This window comes from Triturus cristatus, chromosome 3_2 (assembly GCF_964204655.1).
Source record: "Triturus cristatus chromosome 3_2, aTriCri1.1, whole genome shotgun sequence".
NCBI lineage: Eukaryota > Metazoa > Chordata > Amphibia > Caudata > Salamandridae > Triturus > Triturus cristatus.
In genome coordinates, this window is record NC_140584.1 from 773,823,781 (window position 1) to 773,840,769 (window position 16,989).

A 16,989-nucleotide genomic window follows, 5' to 3' on the forward strand; every position below is an offset into this window, starting at 1 on the left:
GATACTTACCCCAGTAATGGTGTTGGACTACCAGATTCTGTGTCACATGTTTCGCTGTTGTCCCTTTGGTGGATCCGCTGGGACCCTTCTGTTTCCCTGCAAATGCTGTGCCACGCACTACGGCCCCTTAATGCCCTTGCCCGTCCCTCAAAGACATCTGACAGCCTGATGCCCCTCGCAGCTTTGGTGAAGGGTTTTGGGCCCAGCACACCCAGTCTGTGTTTCTAACATTTATCTTCCTAGAGGCGCCAGTTAGTGTGAGTGGCTATCCCTGTCCTGGCAAGGCATGTCAATGGCCATTCTCCCCTTTTGGTGACTATCCTGCCATGGGATATGTGACATAAGCACGGGTGTCCTCGTGTACCTGCCATGTAAGAAGGGGACAACATGAATGAATACTTGCCCCTTCCTGAGCAGTGGGAACGGCAAAACAATCCTTCTTAATCATGGTAGCCAAATATGCTCTGACCCCATGTTCCCCTCCGCTTATTGCACCACAACCCACAAACGAGCGTGACCCCGAAGGGGTCTCCGGACACTAGGCTGTCCAGTGTGCCATCCTGTGGCACTAAAGGGGCCGCCCTCTTATGAGGGTCCCCTGCGGGAACGTCGTCGGTCAGCCCACACAGTGTTGACACATGGCGGGTGGCATGCTGAGTGTATGGGAACCCTGCTTCAGCATACTTTAAAGGAGCCCCCCCCCCCAAAAAAAAAATACTCTGTTAGTTACACCACTGCCACTCACAGCATGTCTCTGTGAAGCATGCTCGGCTGGGGAGATGGCTTACAGCATGTGCCAGTGAACCTGATTCCACGGGGCTCACACTGCTGGCGAGGCAGCCCTTAGCTCTTCCTGGTATGGTGACAGCTCATACGGTCTCTGTGAAGCTGATCCCACGGAGCTCACCCAGCTAAAGAGGCAGCTCTCTGCCCACCCAGTGAAGCCGATCTGCTGGAGAACTTGCTAGGGAGACAGTGTTGTTACCTTTGTCTAACTACAGAATAATTAGGTTGTTTTTTTTGTCACTAGATCAATCTCACTGTGTGAGGAGTGGGAGAGGCCTTGAAGGGGTCTGGGCCTCCTGCCCAGAAGTACCAACGAAGCACATTTTAACACCTCCCTGCCCCCCGTTAATGGACGTCAGCAGTTCAAAGCCTCGGAAAACGAGCTGGAAAACCATTATTTACAGTAGTTTTCAGCTTGTTTTCTCTACCACATGTGATACCGGCTCGGCTCCTCACTGGGAGACCGTGTGATGGGAGCCAATATAGTGTGGCACTGTGTGAGTTGGCAGGTATGCGAGATGTTGCAGTTGCTGTAAGTTTTAGAGATTAGTGGTTTTATGCAGATCTATAAAAAAATGCATTGAGTCAATAAATAATATTGCTCTTGGTCTTGTTCATAATTAGTGTACACGTAAGGTCTCTATTTACAAGAGTTTTATTAATTGTTCATCAATAGTATGGGATGTTTCCGGTTTGACACTCTGCAATTATATAACGGCATGCCTGTTTATCTGATTTCTTCCTGGGATTAGATGGCGGTGGTGTAGCTCTTGGCATGTACAACACAGACAAGTCCATTGCTGAATTTGCACACAGCTCCTTCCAGATGGCCCTGTCTAAGGGCTTGCCTCTCTACATGAGTACCAAGAACACCATCCTGAAGAAATACGACGGGCGGTTCAAAGACATCTTTGAAGAAATCGAGAAGTAAGTTTGATTTACAACTGTGGGCAGGGATTGAGCATTTGAACTTTAGCAAATGGCTGACGCTGGCCTTGGGACTGCAGCGATGGAACCGTTTTAAGAAGCGACCGACACAATATTCTGACCCTGAAACTGAAAGTTTATGATATCCCAAGGAAAGGCATGCTGTAAGATTGAGCTCCTTGTGTTTGTATGGTCAGGCAAGGCCAACATTAATAATGTTGCACGATTTCAAGAAAGCACTAGCTAAAGTTGTACAGCTTCCCACCAGTAGATCAGGGAAAAGGAACCCCTCTTTTCTGATGTATCTGCACTGGAGGGCCCAACAGCCTGTGATAGTTATGATAGTAGATGAATAATTGAGCACCGAGAAGGTCAATTCAAAAGATCATTCTCTGTAGGGAACTGTGATCACCACAGTTGTGTTGCATCCATTGGAAGCATCTATAATGAAGAGCAGAGACTACATTCGGCCATTCACTGCAATGACGTAGCAACCATGTGAAACAAATGTTGTTTCACACTGTTGGTACATCATTAAGCAATTTCAGGCTGCTTCGACAGAGCTCTCCGAGAGCCTATCACTGCAACACTGGCTCTTGCGCAGCCATGGGAGAGGGGAAGAATTCAGGAGAGTCAGAGAGTGGTGGGGTGGCAGGAGGCCAGGTTTTGTTTAAATATTTTGGACAGGGAGGAGAGGCCATGTTATGTATGGTTCCCCATTACTCATTTGTCCCTGCAGTTAAAAGTAGAGCAGATGATTTGGGTGAGGGGTGCACAATTTAAAATTAAAAATGGGCATCAGTGGTTAGCAGTAATGATTCTCACCTCACATCTCTGAGTGACAGCATAGAAAACTCAAGCTATGCTTCCAATGTCGATTTGATGTCACACTCAAAACCTCTTGGTGTATAGCTTCCATTGAAAGCCTCTCTCATGAATACCAGATACGTAATCTGGAGATTTGTGGCAAGGACGTACTGAGAGTGGGAAACAAAAGTTGTTTTCTACTGTTGCGGTGTCCTAAAGGAATTCAAGGCTGCTCTGACGGGGCTTTCTGAGAGCCTCAGTGTATCACTGGCTTTAGCACAGTTTCGGGAAGTGAGGTGGATGGTGTGGGGGTGTGGGACAGACACAAAGGGTGGTAGTGTGGGGGAGAGGCCGTGTTATGCATGTTTTCCCATTTACTCCTCTGCAAAGCAATTGAAAGCAGGGGCAAATAATTTGGGTGGACCTATGTAGCATAAAATTATAGATCGGTGACTGTGAATAAAGGGCTTGTTTCATGTCCGGGTTCTTTGTTCTTGTTTTCTATTTGATGACACTCCGTACCCCTCAATGAACAACATCCCTATTATTCACTGTTGCCCATCTAAAATTTGATATGTTATAAATCATTTCAGTACCCTTTTGTTAACGTGAACAGGGTTTTCTGCAAGTGATAACCCACTGCAAGTGGTGGGGACTGAAACTCATAACCACCGTTGTGACAGAACAGTGTCTGTTACTGGACTGTTGGACGCCATTACAATTCCTCAACAGCAATCGTATTGCTGTTTTAAAAGAAAAATGTAAAGCTCAGTTTCTTTAAGAGAAAGCTAAAAAGCACTGCATAATTTTGGGTTTGAAAACATAAATAAAAGGCATTGTCATTTACAATACTAATAGCTTAAACTTTCACAAATGCGAGACCTGTTGCATTGCAATAAAGGGCCTTCTCGACCGCTAGTTAGATTGTAAGTATCAGAGGAAGAGACTGGCCTGTCGACGTCTTCAAAGTAGTGATAAATAGTGCAGTGAAGAATATGTGTAAGTGTTGTAAATTACACAGACACAAAGTGTGAAGTGAGTGTTACAGATGATCCGAGCTATATACACTAACAAAGTGCTCCAACACCTTCCGCTCTGTGATTACACTGTCGCAGCTCAGGTGGAAGAGCGGGAGGCAGGGCTATTTCCTGCCCTCTCAGTGATTTGAGTGTGCAGTGTGGCATTGTGTAATGTCGTTGCTATTTTTTGCCTAATAAAAAACACTCCAGCTGTAGTAGGGCGGGCTGTTTATTTATGGCAGGCATGGAGGGAGGGAGGGAGGAATGGTCTTGGCTGCAGCTCCTGCCTCGTAAAGTGCCCCTGATATTACTAGTGAGAAAGAGGTGCTGAGGTGGTGGTATTGGCATTAGTGGTGGTGGTGGTGGTGGTGGTATTGGTGTTGGTGGTGGTGTTGGTGGTGGTGGTATTGGTGGTGTTGGTGGTGGCATTGGTGGTGGTGGTATTGGTATTGGTGGTGGTATTGGTGTTGGTGGTGTGGGTGATGGTATTGGTGGTGGCATTGGTGGTATTAGTGGTGGTGGTATTGGTGGTGGTATTGTTGGTAGTGGTGGTAATAGTATTGGTGGTGGTATTGGAGGTGGTAATAGTATTAGTGGTATTGGTGGTGGTGGTATTGGTGGTGGTATTGGTTTTTGTGGTATTGTTGGTATTGGTGGTGGTGGAGGTATTGGTGGTGATGGTGGTGGTATTGGTGGTGGTGGTGGTATTGGTGGTGGTGGTATTGGTAGTATTGGTGGTGGCGGTGGGGTGGTATTGGTGGTGGGGGTATTGGTGGTGGTAATGGTGGTGGTGGTAATGGTATTGTGGTGGTGGTGATATTGGTGGTGGTATTAGTGGTACTGGTGGTGGTGATATGGGTGGTATTGGTTTTGGTGGTATTGGTAGAGGCATTGGTGGTGGTATTGGTGGTGGTATTGGTGGTATTGGTGGTATTGGTGGTAGTGGTGGTGGTGGTGGTGGTAGTGGTGGTATTGGTGATGGTATTGGTGGTGGGGATGGTATTGGTGGTAGTGGTATTGTTTATTTAGGCGTTTTATATAGCGCTAGCCAGACCTGAGGGTATCGGAGCGCTTTACAACATAAGTAATGGTGAAATCTGTCAAAGAAAAACAAATATTATACATATTGAGTCATGGCGAATTAAAAGTCTGAGATTATAGTATCGCATTATTGGCATGAAAACGCATTATATAGGAGTCCTATACAAACTGATTTGTGCGAGGACCTTTTTTGTGAGGGGAGGCCCAAGTACCGTTCGGGTGGTGGGTGAGGTAGAAGTCTTAATGCTCAGGTGGCTGAGTGCTGCAGTGTGCAGGAGTTTGCGTTTGGGTAGCGGCTATCCATTGGGAAGGGATCGGTTGAGGAAGAGGTCTTTGAGTTGTCTTTTGAAGTTTACAAAGGAGGCGGTGGTCCTGATATGGACTGGGATGGAGTTCCAGATTTTGGACGCATTTCCCTAGAAAGATCGAGATGCCGTTTTTTGTTTGCGAGTTCTCGGGGGGGATGAGGAGTAGAGTGTTGCTACTCCTGAGACTCCTTGTCTGGCCTGCTTTTTTGAGTTTCGAGGCCAGGTAGGCGGGTTTTCTGGTGTGTAGAGCTTTGTGCGTGACACAGGCAGTTCTGAAGTTCGCACGCATTTTTATTGGGAGCCATTTTAGTTCTCGGAGTGCAGGCGAGATGTGTTCAAATTTCTTTACTCCAGTGACCATTCTGGCTGCTGCATTTAGAGTTGCTCTGAGGGGAGCCAGGTGGGATTTTGCTGCTCCTGTGAGGTTTGCATTCCCATAGTCCAGTCTAGACAGCTCTAGGGCTTGAGTAGCTTGTTTAAGGTCATTCGGAGGGATAAAGGGCTATATTTTGTTGAGCAGTTCAAGGTTGAGGAAGGCGTTTTTGGCGGAGTTTTTGATGTGTTTGGCCATGTCTAATTTTGGTTCCAGTGTGATTCCCAGTGATTTCACTGAGTCGGCCAGGGTGAGATTGCAGTTGAGAGCATCAATGGCTTTCAACCATTCTGTGATTTGGGGGTTCTGCTCCTTGTTGGAAATGAGAAGGATTTCTGTTTTGTCTTGGTTGAGTTTCAAGTGATTGAGTGATAGCCAGTGTTTGACTTCTCTTAAACTGTCATTTGGTCTTTGGATGTCGTCCATGGAAGAGGTTTCGAGCTAGATCTGGGTGTCGTCCGCATAGAGGTGGAAGGGGATGTTGGATTTTTTGAGTATGGCGTTGAGGGGTTCCATGTAGATGTTAAAGAGTTGTGGAGAGAGAACTGATCCTTGGGGTACACCCCTGTTGACGGGGTGTAGGTCAGACAGGAAGTTGTTGATTTTTATCTTTTGGGTGCGCTTCCGTAGAAAGGAGGTGAACCACTGTAAAACCACCTCGTCCGCTCCCACCCTCTCTTGTAGTACCTTAATGAGTAATTTGTGATCAACCGTGTCGAAGGCTGCTGATAGTTCTAAGAGTATGAGTAGACAGCATTGGTCATTGTCTAGAGAGTTGTGGATGTCATCTATGACGTTCAGGATCGCTGTCTCTGTGCTGCATCCTTTTCTGAAACCCGATTGGTGAGGGTCTAGGAGGTTATTGCAGTCCATGTGTTGGGTGAGTTGGAGGAGAGCACACCTTTCCAGGATTTTAGCTAGGAAAGGAAGGTTGGAGACGGGTCTGAAGTTGTTCAGAACATTTGCGTCCGAGCCCAGTTTCTTTAGTAGAGGTGTGACGATTTTGAGACAGTCAGACATGACTCCAGTTCTCAGGGAGCTATTTATAATCTTGGTCCAGATCGGTGCTAGGGTGAGATTGATCTTTTTGGCCAGTTGGGACGGAATGGGGTCCGAGACGTGAATTGAGGGAGTCGGACTAGCAATCATTATTGCTATCTCAGCTTCCGAGATGGGGTTGAAAGATTTCCATTTGTTTGGGTGGTGCTTGGGTGTGGTAGCTTCTGTCTCAGTGAGTGAGCTACTGTCAGGGTTGCCGAGGTGGACATCCAGGGAGAGCTCGGTGGTGGTATTGGTGGTAGTGGTATTGGTGGTGGTGGTGGTGGTATTGGTGATGGTGGTATTGGTGGTGGTGGTGGTATTCGTGGTATTGGTATTTGTGGTATTGAGCTTGGCCTTGAAACCCTCACGAGTGAGTAGCATGCTTTATAATCCCCTGATTGATTGATTTAATGATTGGTGGTGGTGGTGGTATTGTTTGTGGTGGTGGTGGTGGTATTGGTGGTGGTGGTATTGTTTGTGGTGGTGATATTGGTGGTGGTATTGGTGACGGTGCTATTGGTGATTATGTTATTGGTGGTGGTGGTTGTGGTGATGGTGGTGGTGGTATTGGTGGTGGTGGTATTGGTGGTGGTGGTATTGGTGGTGGTGGTATTGGCACTGGTGGTATTGGTGGTTTTATGGTGGTGGTATTTGTGGTGGTGGTATTGGTATTGGTGATGGTGGTGGTATTAGTGGTGGTAGTATTGGTGGTATTGGTTGAGGTGATGGTGGTATTGGTGGTGATGTTGGTATTGGTGGTGGAGTTATTGGTATTGGTGGTGGTATTGGTGGTGTTGGTGTTAGTATTAGTGCAGGTATTGGTGGTGATATTAGTGGTGGAGGTATTGGTGGTGGTGGTATTGTTGGTGGGGCTGGCATTGGTGTTGGTGGTATTGGTGGTGGTATTGGTATTAGTGGTGGTGGTGGTGGCATTGGCGTAAGTGGTATTGGCACTGGCATTGGTGGTGGTATTGGTTGTAGTATTGATATTGGTGGAGGTGGTATTGGTGGTGGTGGCATTGGTAGTGGTGGTGGTATTGTTGTTAGTAACACAGGCTTTTGAAAACAACCCGTCAGGTGGCTTTAGTACAGATGACATGTAACACAGATGTGCTGTTGTCAGCTTCAGCTCATTAGCATGGATTATGTGCTACCTGGAAGTCACATGACTTAATTCACTAATTATTTCTGAATAAATTTTCCTCTGTGGGTTGAAACAGACACGAGATAATGCCGGGTTACAGTGATTAAAAGCAGGCACCCGTGTTACGGGGCGGCCGTGCTGCCTAAAAAAACACAAGTGGTTTCAGCTGAAGCAGCGCATGTCCGGCCTGCAGTAAGAAAAACTCAACAAATTAAATAGTGCTTACAGACTAAATAACAGGTCCCGTGTAACAACTGAAGTAAAGGGGCCAGTAGCCATTGGAGGTTACAAATGAAGAAAAGGCCGTTCTAAGGAGGGACTAACAAGCCTATTAACGAATTCGAAGGCAGTATTTACGAAAGACAATGACACAAGCCAATGAAAAATATGGGTTTAGAATGGGCGTGGCTTCTCTCCCATACTCTACTACAACAGTCTTACAGAGCGAGCAACGCATGCGCGCCTCCACTAGGTTCAACCTAATAAACAAACTATTGTGATGCCTGGTTCCTCACACTGCATTGAGAAGGGAAAATCTGTTAACCTTTGACAGAGCCTGACCATTTCTGCAACAATTCAAAGAATCCATTTGAAAGTAGGTGACTGTCCCACACTTGCCTCAGGCAAGAAGTTAACTCGGGGATTTTTACATTAATTAGAACAAGCACTGGTATACAATAGATTTCGTCTAAGTGATTAATAATACTATTTGTTGTAAGCTGTAGCTTGGTGAGCAGCTGTGCAATATAAAGTTACTGAAGCCCCTTTTAAGATTTATATTAAATGTGAGGCTACTTAATGGAAAGCTTGGACTAAATATTATCCAGAGACTCGAAGGGAGCTCCCCGCAGCTATGCAAGAATCGAGGGACATCCCCAGATGGAAGGGTCCAGCACTGTAGATCAAAGAAGACCAGAATTCTGAACCATTTGGATACCAATAGGCCCAAAAAGAAAGGCCAGTCCAAGGGAACGAAACCCCCTAATTCCAGAACCCCGTGCAACCCCAGCATAAAGATAGAGATTCCTTGTAGAAAAACTCCCCTGCATGAACCGAAGAATAGCAGAAGTGAAAAGAGAAAAACACCACTCCCTATATTCTACATAAAAAACATAGTTCTGAGAAGGAAGACACTGTGTGTGACCCCTGGAACCAACCAGTTGTGTAAACAGAACCAGGGAAAGATGCCACTGAACAAGAGCACCTTGGTGAGACGTGGTACCACAAGCAACAGCATAGCAAAAGTGAAGTGCACAGCGCATCTGGCAGCCAGGTAGAAGAGCCAAACTCATCGACCAGTCACGGTGGCCTAGATTCGCCAATGGCAAACTCCGTGGGAAAAAAATGAATTGCTGTGCCACCTGCGGGCACCGCACTGCAACGAACCCATGGCAATCTCTGCAGTAGAAGGGAAATGAGATGGTAACAGTAGCTGTTTAACAAAAGTAAAGCGTACAGTGACATGGCAATACCAGCTGCTGTGGTAAAAACGATATCCTGGGCTACTTGCAGCCATCATTGAAAAGTAAAGCGTGCAGTGGGCAAGCAGAACAATACAAAGACACAGCTCCTCTCATTGAGAAGTAAATTTAGAATAAAGAGTGCAGATGCACACTCACAGCTCTATCCATAGTAATTACCATGGAGTATCACTGCTAGAGACCTGCCAGGTATCTGTTGTGCATAGTGTTTCTAATGTCTGGCCTGCGCAGATGGAAATTTCAGTTCTAATGCACATGCTCAATAAAGGAGCCTCATGCAGTTCTACTCAGAACTTTTTACATGTATATGGTGTCATGAATTATCACAAGGAATTTTATTTTAAAAAATGTATTTGCAGATTCTGCTGTCATGTCGAGTGTAATTCAATTTATTAACCCTAACATCTTATAGAGACTTCTAGCTGGAGATTCCTTACCTTTGAATTCCCAGTCGTCAGGCTGGATCCGGAAACTTTTGCCGAGCAATTCCCCTTGAATGCAGCGTCGGGTGGCTCCATTCGGCTCCGGGTAACGTTGTCCGTGTCGGCAGCATCGGTTATGATGTTGCGGTGCCTATATAGGCACCATCCAGGCACGCAGACGTCATTTCTTTTCTTTCTGCGCTAGTTAAGCACTGATCCTGGAAGAGCTACCCCTCTGTTGCTTTTTGACAGGCTTTTTGTCAAAAACGCACTCTACGCCAGAATAAACAAAACCCTCACCCACAGGCTACAAAACATCCAGAACGCCACCGCAAGACTGATCCTCAACCTGCCAAGACACTGCCACATCTCCCAGCACCTGCGCACACTCCACTGGCTCCCCATCGAGGCTAGAATCACCTTCAAGATTCTCACCCACACAAAAGGCACGACACCGGACCAGCATACCTGAACAGCCGACTCAAATTCCACGCACCCCAAAGGACCCTACGATCAGCCCAGCTCTCAAACGCCGTGGTCCCCTCACCAGAAAGACCAGATCGGGAGGCCGCTCCTTCTCCTTCCTCGCGGGCAGAGCCTGAAACGCCCTTCCGCAACACCTCAGACAGACAACATCGCTCTCCATCTTCATGAGAAACCTCAAAACCTGGCTCTTCGACAGACCCCTCCTTGATGGACTGGAACCTGAACCCCCCCGCCTCCCCAGCGCCTTGAGACCCTCATGGGTGAGTAGTTGCAGTTAACAAACACCTGATTGATTGATTGAGGTTGGATGCATTTGGGAAGAAGATGATTTCTTCCTCCAGCCTGGCATTGCGGTCGGTGAATACCGCATGCTTATTGGGCCGTTTCTCCCATTCCCTTTGGGAGACGGTTGCGCAAGTGCTGCCACTGGTCCCGGAGTAGGCCTGGGATGTGCTCTTCCAAGCAGTCAAGGATGGGAGAGATGCAGTAAAATTCACCATACGGTGTGGTTTCATTTCAATGACGGTGGCATTGAGACGCCACACCTGGTTCTGTACATCTGGCTTCTCAGGGGATGTCCAAGCTAATCTGATGGACATGCCCTTTGATGGAACCTTCCTTTCTGGGGAAAAGGCAGACTCGGCCCTGGTCAGGTTCAAGGATTCTCTAGCTACTGCCAGATCCTTGGGTCCTCTCTTCCACTCCTTGTCCCTGGTGGCAACGGAAGGGGTTTACAGCTGCGTCAACCTTATCCCAGCCTCCATCCCGCACAAACTGCCCAAGCCATGCGAGGACGCGTATGCTGTGCATTCTGATCCAGGAATGTAGGCCAGAAGTTGTCGGCCACACTCTCCTCGGCAGCCTCCGCCTCCAAGCACTCCAAGGCTGATTCGGCAGGACCACACTACTCCAGTTGGGAGAATTTGTCATCCACTCCCCCACTGGAGACCCATAACATCGGACAAGTGGGTTTTGCTGATCGTCCAGGAGGGCTATTCTCTGCCTTTTTCTTTCTTTTCCCCCTCTCATTCTGCCAAAACAGGACCGGCTGAAGGAAGATCATTTAAAATTGCTCCAAGAGAAAGTTGCAGCTCTCTTGGCCAAGGGAGCTATAGAAAGGGTCCCAGTTCCAGAAGTAGGCAGTGGCTGTTATTCCCGCTACTTTCTGATTCCAAAGAAGAACAAGGGGCTACGGCCGATTCAAGATCTTCGGACCGTCAATCTCTTCCTGAAAAAGGAGAAATTCAAAATGTTCACTCTGGCTCAGGTCTTGTCTGCCATAGACTAAGAAGACTGGATGGTAGTGCTGGACCTGCAGGATGCGTATTTTCACATCCCTATCTTGCCGGGCCACTGGCGTTACTTGCGGTTTAAAGTAGGCTGTGAGCACTTTCAGTTTACTGTGCTCCCCTTTGGCCTTACCAGTGCCCCTCGGGTGTTCACTAAGGTAATGGCGGTGGTCGCAGCTCATCTATGCAGGTTAGGGGTGCCAGTCTTCCCCTACCTCGATGACTGGCTGTTGAAGGCATCCTAGCCCTAGGCAGTCGTCTCCCACCTTCAGACTGTGGCGAACCTCCTGTATTCGCTGGGGTTCTCTATAAACGTGCCGCAGTCACACCTGACTCCTTCTCAGACGCTCCTTTTCTTCTGAGCACAGTGCGGTTTCGGGGCTCCCCTCCCGAGCAGCGTGTCCAGGATATGGAGGCTATGATTCCAATGTTTAAACCTCTATCCTGGAATTCGGTGAGACTGACTCTGAGGCTGTTGGGCCTCATGGCCTCCTGCATCCTGTTGGTGAAGCATGACAGGAGGCGTATGTGGTCTGTGCAGTGGGACCTGAAGTTTCAATGGGCATAGCATTGGGGAAATCTCACCGACATGGTCCAGATCTCACAAGGAACAGCAAGAAATCGGCAGTGGTGTTTGACTAACCGCGATTAGGTCAATGGCAGACCCCTCTCACTTCCCCAACCAGATCTCAGTCGTGACAGATGTGTTACTTCTGGGATAGGGCAGCCATCTGGAAGAGGTGGAGATAAGAGGACACTGGTCTCTGGCAGAGATGTGGCTCCTCATAAATTTATTGGAACTCCAGGCGATTCGATTGGCATTGAAGGCATTTCTTCCCTCTGTCAAGGGGAAGCTGGTGCAGGTATTCGCCGACAACACCATCGCCATGTGGTACTGCAGCAAGCAAGGTGGGGTGGGGTCGTGGATCCTTTGTCGAGAGGCTCTGTGACTCTGGGCATGGCTGGAACAGCAGGGCGTAATCCTGGTGGTTCAACTTCTGGCGGGTTCTCTGAACTCTAGGGCAGACAAACTCAGCTGTCGATGCCTAGCGGATAACGAATGGCATCTCCAGTCGGAGGTGGCGCAAGCTCATTTCAGCAGTGGGGAGAACCTTGGTTGGATTTGTTTGCCTCCGAAGAGAACGTGCAGTGTCAGCAGTACTGCGCGCTCGAGTTTCCAAGCCGGCGATTGCTCGGCGACACCATTTGTTATGAGTTGAGCTCAGGCCTGCTGTACGTCTTTCCGCCCATACCACTCCTGCCCAGGGTTCTGAAGAAGATGAGTAACGACTGGGCCCCAAGTCATCCTTGTAGCTCCAGATTGGGCAAGAAGAGTCTGGTATCCAGAGCTTCTGAGAATGAGTGTCGATCCTTCGATCAGGCTGACCCTTCGGGAGGATCTTCTGTTGCAGCAGCAGGGGAGGGTTCTCCACCCTAAACTGTCATCTCTACTTCTCCATGCGTTGAGATTGAGCTGCGTCAGTTGCTTTTGACCTTCCTCCTGAAGTCTGTAACGTTATTCAGGCAGCCCTCCACTAAGATGGTATACTCCTGCTGTTGGCAGCAATTTGTATTGTACTGCTCTGAGAGGTCTATTGACCCTCTATCTGCTTCTCTTTCTATTGTCCTCTTGTTTATTCTGACCCTTGCCCAGCAGGGCTCTGCTTTGGGCACTCTTAAGGGTTACCTTTCTGCTCTGTGTGCTTTATTGCAGCTGCCAGATCAGCCCTCTCTCTTTAAGTCTCCTAATGTAAATAGATTTCTAAAAGGGCTGGCTCACTTGTTTTCATCCACGCCCTTTGTTATGTCACAGTGGGACCTTAATTAGGTCCTTTCCTATATGATCTGCGCTCCCTTTGAGCCTTTGTACAAATGTCCCCTCTGGCGGTTGGCCATCAAAACAGCCTTCTTAGTGGCCATTACATCGACCTGGAGAGTGAGTGAGTTACAGCCATTGTCTTGCTCGCCTCCTTATCTTATGTCCTTTCCGGCAAAGGTGGTGCGTTGCACCAGGGCTTCCTTTTTGCCAAAAGTTGTGACCCCATTCCATCTGTGTGAGTCCATCACTTTGCCCACCATCCTTGCTCCCCCGCATCCATCAAAGGAGGAGGAGCATCTCCACCATCTGGACCCAAAAAGTGTGTTGTCGTTCTACCTTGACCTCACAAAAGAGTTCGGGATGGACGACCAACTGTTTGTGGGGTACGTGGGAGCAAAGAAGGGAAGGGCAGTGGAGAAAAGTACCATTTCTCGCCGGGTCATTCTCTGCATTAAGATCTGCTACAGCCTGGCAAGGAACTAGCCCCTGAGGGATCAAGGGCCCAGTCCACCAGGGGAAAGGGTGCGACTACAGCCTTGGCTCTGGGTGACCCTGTGCAAGACCTATGTCAAGCTGCAGTGTAGGCTTCTGTGCAAAACATTGTTTGGATGGTGTAGGAAAGTAGGATCTGCTTTTATGGTTACCCACACTTTTTGCCTGGTGTTATGGTGTTTCTGACTAGTCTGACTGGGATAGTGCTAATCAGGACCCCAGCCTCTGTGCTTTCTCCCCGAAATTGGATATGGTGTGTACTTAGGTACACCCTAGATTGGCTACTGGTGTACCCTTGTAAGTCCCTAGTACATGTTACTGAGGTACCCAGGGCAGAAGCATGTATTATGCCACCCATGGGAGACCACTCAAATTGTGACTACAGGCCTGCCATTGCAGCCTGTGTAAGCTGGTGCCAGCACCACGTATGATAGATATAGGTTTCCCTATATCTGAGGTTACTACACTTGAGACCTAAAAGTGACCCCTAAGGCAGGCCTTTCAATCCTGAAGGCAGGGTGCTCTGTTCTAAGTGTTAGGGTGGCCCTGCATCAGCAGCACACCACTACAACCTTCAGAGTTCATTCTCCCTGGTTGTAAGTGCATCAGCCATTACGATTTATAGAGTGGCCATGCTTCATTACGCGATGACCTTCTCTAAACTGACTGTAACAAACCTTGTGATGTTTGGTCTCAAACATGTTGGAATCATACCCCCACACTGTAAACGGTGTGGGAGCTATGAAGTAAAGCTCATCTGGGAGGCCCTCAGTGCTCCCGGTACAAGTCTTCTAGACCTAGACAGCAAGCTAGGGCTCCTACCGACCAGAGACATGTTTCTGCCATCCTGCTTAGCCAAACTCGAGCAGGGGAAGTCAGAACAATAGATATCCTGTCACAGAGAGTTGTGACCACCTCCAAGACAGGGTTTAGTGTGTCCTCTTGCGACTCCTGTTCCTCCGGCCTGTGGGTCCTCTTGAGGGTCTTCCTTGACTCCAGTGGGCTCCCCTGATTGCTGGAGGCCTACTCTCACTCACCTGCTCATGGTGAGTCACTTGGACCTTGCTGGTCCAGACCCTGCACATTTTTCGTTTGCCACGTTGTTTGCAGTTGCCAAGGCTTATTGACTGACTCCGACCCCTCAACTCTTGACCTCTAGCGTGGGACAGCTCGTGAACGGCTCCTCGGCTTCCACAGCGTCACCTGGTCCACACAGATGCAGCTCCAAGGTCATCGTCAACTCTCCTGTATCACCCCACATCGGTGGGCATTCGTCTTCCTTGCCTCCTAGTCACTCCTGAGTGGCATAGACTCTGTCCCCTCTGCTGGCAGGTACTTCACATCTTGAATCCTCCTTTGGGTTCCACCAGACACTTTCACCTTCTTCGCCAGCAGTATCTTACTGAAGTCCCCCATTGAATTTGATGGCGGTTTCTGACGACACGTATACACCTGTCTTCCCTGGTCTAGGTATCCCAGTTCCTAGGGTATCCATGGGTGGGTTGGCTCTCCAACCTTCCATCTTCCACGGGGTTTCTTCAGGGTCCACTGGGAAGGGTCCTTCTTTAAAAGTGCAACCGCGACTTACCCATCGACTTGAATTGAACATGCGGTTGTGTTCTCACTCTGCACACGGCCTCCGTGGGGTTCCTGGGTACTTACCTTGGTTGGTTCCTTGTGGCCCCAGCACTTCTACGTCTTCTGGGTACAGTCCCGACTTGGGTCGTGGTTCGCTTCCCACTATTTTAGTACATGGTTTGGTCTCCCCCTGGAGACCAGCTGCAGTAATAAAAACTCACAGACCGAAAACAGTAAATAGCGTTATTTATGGCAAACGCTGTGATAAAAACAAAATGCAGTGCCACTTGCGGCTGTTACTGAAAAGTAAAGTGTGCAGCGCCCCAGCATCCGCATCTAAAGAAAACATAACGAGGATGCCCAAAGCCATGCATTGGCAAATGCTCAACTAACATACAAATGTGGCACTTACTACTAATGGCTTGACATTCACAGCCGCACAGGCTGATGTTTTTATCTTAAAACAACTGCCGGCCTCTGATCCAGCCTTAGCATTAGAGTGGGGGCCTGCTTTGTCCCTGTGGGAGAGGGGGTGGGGAGACTGGTGAGTGTGCGTTGCCCCAGGGGATTGGTGAGTGCTCTTGCGATTGGAGCGTTGGCTTCCCAGCACACAGAACTGGGATCACAAGGTCTGCAGTGAGACCAGAACAGCGCGCTGAGCTCACAGCACTGGGGCAGCGCTGTAGCTTCAAAGCTAGGGTGTAAATCTTGTAGTGACATCGGAGGTGCTGAAATGCTTAACCTCTTCGGTGCCCGTGACGAGCTGGACTCGTCATGGGCCGCGGTGGCGCTGTGCCCATGACGAGTCCAGCTCGTCACAAACCCCGCCCGCTAATGTAACGGCCGGCACAGGGCGGGGAAAGGGGCGGGCACCGAAGGGGTTAAAAGTAGATCCACCAAGGCGGTTGAAAACAGTACTTGGGCTATGGGAGACTGATAAGCGAACCTCACGAGGAAGAACAGGAAATAGTATGCTACAGCCAATCGATACGGATGAAATGTAAGTGGCAAGCACACAAATCAATAAAAAGCAAGGGCGGGATGTAAGTCTCTTTTAAGATTTATATTAAATACAATAGATTTCAGAAGCGCAGCACAAGCGCTGTGCAGTCAAAACCTAAAAAGTACCTTTCAGTGTGAAAAGGCCCAAATCCTAAGGCCACTAATTTTTTCATTTTAGTAAACTTTAACACATAGCTACAAGTATGTAATTAAAACTATGTGCAATTATATTATTGCATTTCTATAAAAAATGCATTTTCAAAAAAATGTGTTCATATAGTGGGTTATCACTTTAAGAAAAGCCTATTCTCAAATCGTGTTTAAGGGTACAGGAAGAATATAAAACATAAAATTATAGATGGGTGCCCAACAATTATGAGAACTTTTTCTATCTCAGTGTTCTGAGTGACTTAGACAACTTGAGTTCCGCTTTCATTGTCTACTACCTCACTCAGAACCCCTAGTGAAAAAAGTGATGCGTATGGGTGGCATGTGTTGAGGCATATTTTTTGTTACATTTGGGATAGGGAGAAGAGGGTATGTTATGTATGGCTCCCCTTTTACTTCCCTTCCCCTGTGTAGCTGTGGAAAGCAAGGGCTCATAAAAACATCCCTGTTATTCTCTGTTACCGAGCTATAATTCCATAAGGTCTTCTTGGTGGTTCTTAAACCTGGAATTTCTTGCTGTGTTGTTTGGTTTCCCTTAATTATGAAGCTCTTTGTCCATTCTAAGGTGTTTTCTATTTTTATTTGTCTTGACCTTATGTTTTTCTTGGTTCTGGGTCTACGGTGCCTTTCCATTAGTTCTTGTGTAGGCACCTTTATATTGTTTGTGCAGTTCCTTGGTTAATCCCTGTTTTCTGTATAGCGTCATTATGACGAGGAGGCAGTGTAATGATCTTCCACAGTACCCACTATGCTTTGTGGAGCTGCATATGTTATCTGTATTTCTGTCATGGATATAGATTGCCTAC

The 16,989-nt window shown here is 48.0% G+C and overlaps 1 protein-coding gene across 2 annotated transcripts in view; it reads left to right on the plus strand.

Annotated features, from left to right (window-relative positions):
- Positions 1-16,989, plus strand: part of IDH1 (isocitrate dehydrogenase (NADP(+)) 1) — a 310,669-nt gene that overhangs the window by 235,397 nt on the left and 58,283 nt on the right. For both annotated transcript variants that reach the window (XM_085648837.1, XM_085648838.1), the window contains one exon: positions 1,539-1,713. In XM_085648837.1, the coding sequence (XP_085504963.1) occupies positions 1,539-1,713 (175 nt within the window). The remainder of the gene's footprint in view (positions 1-1,538; positions 1,714-16,989) is intronic.